Source organism: Syngnathus leptorhynchus, chromosome 9 (genome assembly GCF_054491065.1).
Source record: "Syngnathus leptorhynchus isolate UIUO chromosome 9, UIUO_Slep, whole genome shotgun sequence".
Lineage (NCBI taxonomy): Eukaryota > Metazoa > Chordata > Actinopteri > Syngnathiformes > Syngnathidae > Syngnathus > Syngnathus leptorhynchus.
In genome coordinates, this window is record NC_141203.1 from 10325973 (window position 1) to 10335005 (window position 9033).

A 9033-nucleotide genomic window follows, 5' to 3' on the forward strand; every position below is an offset into this window, starting at 1 on the left:
TGTAAACATCAACAGAGTACAAAGTGCGTGGATTACCACTTAACATAAATGATTTTGGACTCTACGTCAATAATTAAAAAATATTTGAGCAAATCTTTTATTTCCGTTCCCTACACTTTCTTGTGTGGTCATAGTTACTAGAATTAATTCACAGTTTCCTTTACAATTTTAGGGAATTGGTGACTTTTCTGTTGTCCTTCCTCCTTAGCACATTTGGATTCTTCAAATGTCATTTTGACATAAAATACATTACAGTGGAGCCTCGGTTTTTGAACACAATCCGTTCCAGAAGGCTGTTCGAATTCTGAATCATGTTTTCACATTACAAATAATGGAAAAAGAATTTCATCCGTTCCAAGCGAAAAAAAAACGTCATTTTTTCGTTTGCGCATTTTTGTCCGATCGCGCAACTGCAGCGCACCCCGAACGCGCAACCGCAGCGCTTCGCCGTCCGCGCAACGGCACCGCGCTGGTCGCATTATTGTGACAGAGCGGCCGCTGAAATTTAGAAAATATTTCTAAAGTCCTCATGTACTTTTCATAATTTGAGTGGACCTCAGTGCGCAGGAAGTTTAATTTTGTCCGATCGCGCAACTACAGCGCACCGCCGAACGCGCAACCGCAGCGCGTCGCCGACTGCGCAACTGCACCACGCTGGTCGCATTATTGTGACAGAGCGGCCGCTGAAATTTAGAAAATATTTTCAAAGTCCTAATGTACTTTCCAAAATTTAAGTGGACCTCAGTGCGCAGAGAGCTTAATTTGGTCCGATCGCGCAAGCGCCCGCAGCGCGCCGGCGGGGCGCTCACTGTCGCATTGCTTTAGGAGGAGCGTCTTTGTGTTTTAGGATGGCTTTACTGCTCCCACTTGCTTCATTTGGAGGCATGATTAGAGTTGATGCAACCTTCAGAGTAACCAGAATGTCATAAAGAACGGAGTCAGTTGGCATGCGGGTCCTCTCGGCTCATCTCGCCAGGTTCGACAACCGAATTTCGTCCGACATCCAAATACCGAATTGTTCGAGAACCGGGACGTTCGAAAACCGAGACTCTACTGTATTTAGTTGAAGCATAGGAGATGGGGCTGTGACTGCAGCAAAACAGTCATACCAATGCGCATCCACAGCTGTGACGTCATCAAATATAGCCTGCACACTTTATGATATCTGAAGATTGATGTGATATGTGGTTTCCTCCCGTTTCTAAGCTCAACACCAAATGAGCCATAACTGTTAGAGTATAACCTTTTAATTTGTTTCCAACACATATATTGCTGTAAACAAGCCGAACAGTGACGGTACAATCGTATTTTATGTTCTTCTGTAAAAATGTCAAATTGTCTTTTTGTTTTATTCAACTTCATTGAATAGAAAAATTGTCAAAGATTTGTCCTCTTGCTCACACACATGCATGAAGTCACACGCACTGTTTGCAATAATAACTAGTTAAGTTCCAACAACTGAGGTTGTGCTTAAGTTACCCATGAGGCGATTGCAACATCACGTCTCTTTTGATGAACGAGGACTGGTGATAGCGCCTACGAGACGCAAAGTCGGCATTTTCCTCCGTCAGCTGCTTAGTTCTAATACCGACCCCCGACAGAGATGGTGTCACTACAATTTCATCTCTGGGAGACGCCGTCCTCCTGGCGCAAAGGCAAGAATGTGTCACTCATGTTCAAATTTAGAAGGACATTACTGAAGCCAAAAAAAAAAAAAGGTAACAAAACCAAACGATACCTGCAAATCCTGTTGAATGTTGATTTGAGCCACGCAGGAAAACTGAATCGAGCCGCAACACCTGAAAATAAATTTGGGTGGGGAAATTTAGCCCCAGCAGCTGCCTGACTGAATGATGCAAGTGTGAACGTCACCTCTGTGTAGTCCTGGGCTGGTTTTGCCGATGTAGAAGAAAAGTAGCAGTGCAACAACTATGTTTGCTAATGCATAAAGCCAATGAATAATAAACATGATCAACAGGGAGCTCAAAGCCTGAAAGAGAACACATATTATTCATTCACAGCAGATGGGAGCACAAAGATGATGCTTGTGTAGAACTTACACCAAGAAGAGCCATCCAGTGGCTGCTAAACTTGGCATAGATTGAGTCGGGCTTGGGTTTGATTTCTAAGTTGTGCTGTTCTGATTTTTCTCCAGTGGCTGGAAAAAAAGTGATTTTGATGTCCACGAAATGAATCTACCGAGACTTATAAATGGATTGTTTGATCTCCATCTATAGAATGACGCACCTGATTGATTTGGGCCAGAAGAAGGATGTTCACCAAGAGTGGTTTCTGCTTTCTCCACCTCAGGTGCTTCTTGAGGCTGAGCTTGTTCATTCGCAAAGACATTGCGTTGCGGGTCCAAGCCAAAACTGTCCATCAGCTTCTGCTTGGCTTCCTTGCTCTTGCTCCCACCTTGTGAGGTTTTCTCAGCTCCGGCAACTCCATCGAAGACCGAGGGAAAGATCCGATCCATGTCCTTGGTGAACTCCATCAAAGTGTCCTTCCTTTGTGGACTTCCCTCTCCACTACCATAACCGGTCGCCGCGGTGTCAATCAAAGGCTCGGACATCTGTCTGTTGAATCTCGGTTGGCTACTTTTGTCTTGATTCTTCATATGGAAGGTCATGAACACGCAGAAGTAGGAGTAATCAATGAAGCTGTAGGTGAGCATGAAGTTGATGGTGACGATGGGTGCCAGCACGTTGACCTGGCCGATGAAAACAAAGGCCATGCTCAGCAGGCTGGTCAGGCAGATTGCTGCCACGGGAGTCTTGTTTGGGCCTTTCTGTTAGACAATTTTAAATAATTAGTCATTTTTTTAATGATCTATACATATGCAAACGGTTCTCTAAATGTAAATGAGCTAGCATTGCCTTCCTAGGACCTATCTGCCGGTTACATCGGTGCTGTTCTGTGTGCTTGGCAGACGTCCAGAGCATACAGCAAAGCAGAGTCCAGCCTGTCGCCCTTCCTGCGTTTGTTCTGAACCTTTGATTTGGGCCAAGATGTCTCGGGCCTCATTCCAACCCACTGAGAGAGGTCAGACACTGCTGGCAGTCTGAGGGAAAGTGAGGGGCGGATGGTGTCGAGATGTTGTGCGGGTGATGTAGTCAGTGCCCTCCACTTTTATGAAGTGGAGTTCACCCTCTCTAATTAGTGACTTTTTTTTCCTGACGAGTCCACCTCAGTTTTTTTCCCCCTCAAAGATTCACGCTTATTTCATTAGCAGGGAATTTTACTGACCGGTAAATATGTAATCATTTGACTTTCGCTCAATCAATGTCCGCCCCATTGATCCAACCTACCCCCGTTCCCAGAAAGGCCAGTGCAGGGATGACCTTTTCTTGGGCAATGCACTGCAGGATCCTGGGCGCTCCATACAAGCCGCCCATGCAGGAAGCCAGGGAGGAGACGTAGAGGCCCAGCAGAAACAGGAAACCCACCAAGGAGACCTGAAGGAAGGGAGAAAACAAACAGAGGCTGGAAGAGGATGGGGTGGGGTTGCGAGCTACACCCTGTTCAGTTCCGCTGTAGTCAGATCTTAAAAAAAAAAACACCCAGCGCTAACCCCCGGATGAACAGGTTAAGGTTAATGAGTCGCTTTGTGATGTATTTAGCTTTAGTCATGACCGAGGCATGCGTTATGTCACCGAGTGTTTTGTGATTAATACTCTGATTGCATGTGTTTGCAACATGGCGGTGGAAATAAACAAAAGTTGGTTGCTAGGCTCGTTTACACAGGACAAACCTAAATACATCTGTGGTAGTTACCTTTTCTGCTATTAAGAAGTCAAAGCGCAGAGCTTCTCTGGTACATATGGCACCGAGGAGGAAGACGAAGACCAGATACAGGAACCACCTGTGGGTCACAGACAGTGCACCGGAATTATTCTACAACTGTATATATTACTGGGTAAAAAAAATGTGCAGTGACACTATTTGCAAAAGGTAAAGAGGGATTTGGGTTTGTTCTCTTCATTTTTTTTTTTTTTTTTGAGACATCACTACTCTGTGATCTTACCTCATGACTCAGCATGTGAGTGAAGTATTTTTGAAAATGTATTACAGATAAAAGTTAGAGAAAGTCATGAGTGACCATTATTTTTAACATTATGAGAATAGTTATGAGTTGATAAAAGGGAGGACATGATTTTTTTTAAATGGAGGCTGCTAACTGTTTACGTTTTTTTTAATTCGAAAAATATTTTTGGACCTGTCCTGTCTCTGTTGAGCATTTTTGTATTTTATAATCTTGTGTCCAGCTAAGTGTGTGTTTATCATACGAGGTGAAAACTGCTGCCAGCGTTCCCAAAGGGATATTGTGTTCGGCCCGTTGCAGGTCTGCGCTCATGTTGAAGCCTGACATAACACCTACACACACACACACACACACACACAAATGCAACACACACACACACACACACACACAGAGACACACACACACACACACACACACAAGAATGTAAACAATATTGAAAGACTTTTGTCTTGGCTTTAGTCAATGAGCAAGCACGCCCACCTGTAGCAGCAGGGAAGAAGACCCCAAAGATTGTAAAGAAATCTTCTCCCGGGCTGTAATGGGGCAGCAAGTTGTGGCTGAGCAGACCAACAGAATAACCGATGAAACCATGCTCTAAAAGAGAAGGTAGCAAAAACAGAAAGCCCGTCATTATGGAACCTCGCACCACGAGGATCGACTTTTTCTGTGCATCGACAACACTTTTAAACTCCAACACGGCTGACGGACGATGATCACGTTTCAAATAACGGTGACCATCTTGATTGGATGTCTAACTAAACACAAACACCAAACATGTGTCTTTACTTTTAAACTATTTAGCGATCTTCTAAATTGCACAGGAACAGATTGCTCTACATTGCTGGAGGCCTTTGCTTCACCAACACGGGACATTTCCCCCTTGATTATCTTGCGATGGGAAAGAATGTGTTCTCCCAGATTAATGACATGTTTATCCAAAAGGAAGTAACCACCCTTTTCAGAAGCTGTGCAGCTTCCAAGTTTGAATAAAAAAAAAAAAAAGAGGAGACAGACATGTTAAAAAAAAAAAAACATCCTTAAAATAAAGATCAGTTTAGATCAATGAAAATTAGACAAAAGGTGGACTTCTATTTTTTATAATGTGACTTAATGGGTGTTGGTTTGAAGCTTTTTTTTTTTTCTGGTAGTTTGCCAAATGTTGAAGTGCAGTTAAGGACAGTCAAGTGACTGCTTCCATGGGAGGTGTGAGGACGGTTGGATATGAACAGAATAGAGTTCAGCGTTGGTCTTGAAACACACTGGAATGCAGATTCCATGTGTCTGAGGCCTCTCCCTCTGCCTGACCTCTTTGTCACCCACATTGTCAGGCTGCGAGGTCACAGCGGTCAGGCAGGTCCCACTGAGATGACTAGCTGCACATTAGCAACCAGCGTAAAAAGCCGTGCTGGTTCCGAAGGGGTAGGAGCCGGCCTCTCATCTTAGTTTTTCTTTCTTTGTCATTTTGCAAATATGTGGGTGAGTCTGGTTAACACCCTCAAGCTGTGGCCCCGAGGACCTCATTGTAGTTTGCTACGGGGAAAAGTCTACACTGAAGGGCTTTGCTCGCATGACGATGAGATTGTTGTGGTTTCGCACACAATAACTTGGCAATGTCGGTGCGTTCGGAGTCAAAATGAATTACAAGAGAAAAATTCTTCTCCCATCGGGCATGACAAAGCCTTGATGCATTTAACCGCAGTTGATATAAGCAAATGGATGAACTTTTAACTCCGGGTTGGATTTCAGTAGAAATGGGGAAATGAGTATGACTCGAAGTAATCAAGGGAACCTAAATATTGAAACAAAAAAACGGAGCGCCAAATTACCTCACCTCAAATCTCGGAAGCAACATTTATATAAGCGTGTCGTGAACGTTGTGCCACAAAGTTTGGATTTGATTTACTGCATTAGTTTTGGTGGGCGCTGAGGTTCGTCCTCCTTCGGGATGGAGCTGAGCGTTCAGTGAGTGCGTTCTAATCTTGGCTGATTCAACCAGCTAAGGGACCTGCTGGCCTCCTGCCAAATATGAGGTCACAATAACACGTAGCCCTTAACTCCTTAACTGGAAAAACCTGGACATGTGATTATTTTAGGTAGTAATTCAATATTAGAATATATCATCTGCAGATCAGTACATAATTAGTTACAAGATGTGCTTGCCATATAGTTGGACGTCAGACAATTCTTTTAACACATTCAATATTTTTTCAACTTTAGATTGAAATAATACCTTTCTCTTCCTACTGGACAGGACACGGATAATCAGTCAGAACAGGAAATTCTACTTCCTGTAAGTCTCAAAAACAGAACCAACTTGGACAAAAATATATATATATTTTAAAAACCCAAATAATTTAAACTTTATAAAAAAAAGATTGAAAATTGTTGAGACTTGAAATACATGTTTATGTTAAAATGTCCTTCAGAATTTTGATCATGAACCGTGGTAGTAGTGCGCCGCCTGCTGGTCTAAACAGATAACACATGCTGAACAGAGACACTCCAACCTACTTACTGTATGTACAGTGCTCTTTGAACAGTAATTATAAAAAAGAAAAAAAAAAAGATAAGCAAGAAAAGACTACATCCGTCTTACCTGGGTCAAGGTGCGTGAAAGTACCAACGACAAAGTCCAGCGTTGAGACAGCCAGCACCGTCAATAACACCAGTTGGAGTCGCACAATCCACTTGACACCTGCCAGGTTGATTCCGAGTAGAGCGAGCAGTACAGCAGCTGACATTCCTCGCACCGCCCACTGGCTCTGAAGAGCCAGCAGCTGTGCCACCGATTCCGAAAAGCCAGTGATGTACATGGCGCCGGCGACGCACTGTGGCAGAAGATGTGATCACACCGACGTGCATTTACATGCCCCCCTCAAAAAAAGGTGTCAATCCAATTTGGGACTCACCTGTCCAAACACATAGAGAAGGCCCATGGTACCCCCTACCCTGCCCCCAAGGACGGTGGAGATCATGGAGTACACACCTCCACTTCCCACTCCGCAGTACTCACACACGCCAATCCCAGACATGACTGTTACCAAAGCAAACAGAACCACCATGGAGACCAGGAGCATCCCAAGCAGCACACCTGTGTTCCCCTGGAAAACTGCAAAAATTAATTTCAACCATCACACACTAAAGTATAACAGCATGTACTCACCACTAAGTAGCCAGTACGCAGGAACAAAACAACACCAAAGATGTTAATCATGCACGTGGTGAAGACGCCATCCCAGGTACCGAAAAGAACCGGCTCCCACACAAAAAGTTTGATTCTCCACCATGGTTGAGTAGACTGCTGAGAGCCCTGGACAAAAGCTTACTTCATTAAAACCCATATTGACGTAATCATAATCATCATGCCAATATGAAGATGAAGATTTTACTTTCCAGCATGTGGCTAACGTAAGAATAATGAAATACCGCCACGTCAAAGCCAAACATGTATTTGAGCAGAGGGCGATGTCTTTAAAACAAACAAACGCAAACCCCGGTTTACAAGTTTTCTATCCTTTGTGATAAAAGCGTGCATGTTTGTCTTCTTTGCAGGTTTAATTATGCTGAACGTTACGTTGTAACATAACCACACCTTAGAATGACGAAACATGTCATACTTTTGAAAGAAAATCATATTGGAAAGATTACTTGTGCATCCTCGTGGAACAGATCTCGCTCCTGAGGGTCGCTGTTGCTTGAATTTGCCTCCTTCGGCAGGACTGATCCATCTCCTGTCTGATCACAGGTTTGCACGGGTAAGGACTCCATTGTAACCTATAATGCATAAGTGAGCAGCAGAACATGAGCTATAGACAGGTAGGAATATTTAGGTGGCACATCCTGACCTTGGCGGCTCAGGCAAATAAGAAAGACACCGTTCTTCACCCTCAAACAATTAAAAAACAAAAACAGGACGAGGGATGATCAACAATGTTTTCTTTTAAATAACTTACATAGACAAAGCCTGCTTAAAATTAAAGGGCGAAACCCAGTTGTGTTGTTGATGTGGACCAGTACCAGTTGTTACTCGGAGGCCCCCTTCTATCCACCATCACGTAATAACAAGGGGCCCTATTTTTGACTGCATATTTGAATTATGTATTCAAGAATAACATTAAAGTCACGTTAGGAAATTCAAATAACGTTTGTGTTCAGTGTATTCTGCAACGTTACAATAACAGACAGCCGAATTAAAGCACAGCCAAGAATTAGTTAACAACCAGAATGACATAATTATCAATAAGAAACAAAATTAATGAAATAATGAAGGCCCTAGTACATAAGGAAGAATCAAAACTGTGATGTCATTACATACTGATTCAGCAATGGTTAAACTGATTTAAACCTACCTTTCAAAAAATATAATTAATCCATGATGAGGATAAAATGATTATAAAAAAAATGTATGTTGTGCTGCCCACATGTATCAATGTGGGCAGCAAGCAAAGAGACTGAAGCAGGTGTGCAGCAGAACTGAACGTTGCTTACTTTGTTTGCAGGGTGTTCCTGCTTTACACGATAATCCTCTATTGGTTTTGGCAATAAATCGAGTTGCTAGCTTGCCAGTGAACACAGCTGAAAGGAGGCACATGCATGTCAGTTTCCTTATCTTTTTTTAACTAAATAAGGCAATGGGAAACAAATCATCAGACACAAAAAAAAAATAAAAATGTATTTTTTTGGGAAACATTTTATTCATGTGGACATGACACAACAATCAAGAGAACAACTGAATCAGATTGTTTACAAATTATCATATATTGCAGTATTCTAACAATATGGATTTACTCGATTGAAATTAATCCGCTACATTTAAAACCTCACGCCATTCGTCAAACGGGTTCGCTTACTCCGACAACTTTGTGACCATGCAGATAAACCTTTTTCATTGACTCCTTCCCACAGTGAAGCTGAATTTATGAGAAGATGTCAGGCTGAGAATCACATTGAAATAAGATGACACAAACCACTTTTACAGAGACGACTGAGTG

General features: G+C 42.8%; 1 protein-coding gene across 1 annotated transcript; it reads right to left on the minus strand.

Moving 5' to 3' along the window:
• Window positions 1-1250: 1250 nt before the first annotated feature.
• slc12a8 (solute carrier family 12 member 8) lies at window positions 1251-8478 on the minus strand. The gene is made up of 14 exons (XM_085920701.1): window positions 8392-8478; window positions 7691-7816; window positions 7206-7352; window positions 6952-7143; window positions 6639-6870; window positions 4523-4636; window positions 4287-4374; window positions 3775-3862; window positions 3309-3455; window positions 2248-2788; window positions 2061-2158; window positions 1873-1990; window positions 1739-1799; window positions 1251-1644 (listed from the first exon to the last, which is right to left on the minus strand). Exons 2-14 carry the CDS (start codon window positions 7808-7810, stop codon window positions 1476-1478), a joined length of 2115 nt encoding a protein of 704 aa, XP_085776827.1. The 5' UTR covers window positions 7811-7816; window positions 8392-8478; the 3' UTR covers window positions 1251-1475.
• Between the last annotated feature and the right edge of the window lie 555 nt (window positions 8479-9033).

Excerpts from the sequence above, each read along its gene's own strand:
- slc12a8 (XM_085920701.1), bottom strand. The coding sequence starts at position 7,810 with ATGGAGTCCTTACCCGTGCAAACCTGTGATCAGACAGGAGATGGATCA. Across the intron at positions 2,159-2,247 it reads TTCTGGCCCAAATCAATCAG|CCACTGGAGAAAAATCAGAA; the intron begins GTGCGTCATTCT and ends CTTTTTTTCCAG. Across the intron at positions 1,800-1,872 it reads CAGCCCAGGACTACACAGAG|GTGTTGCGGCTCGATTCAGT; the intron begins GTGACGTTCACA and ends ATTTATTTTCAG.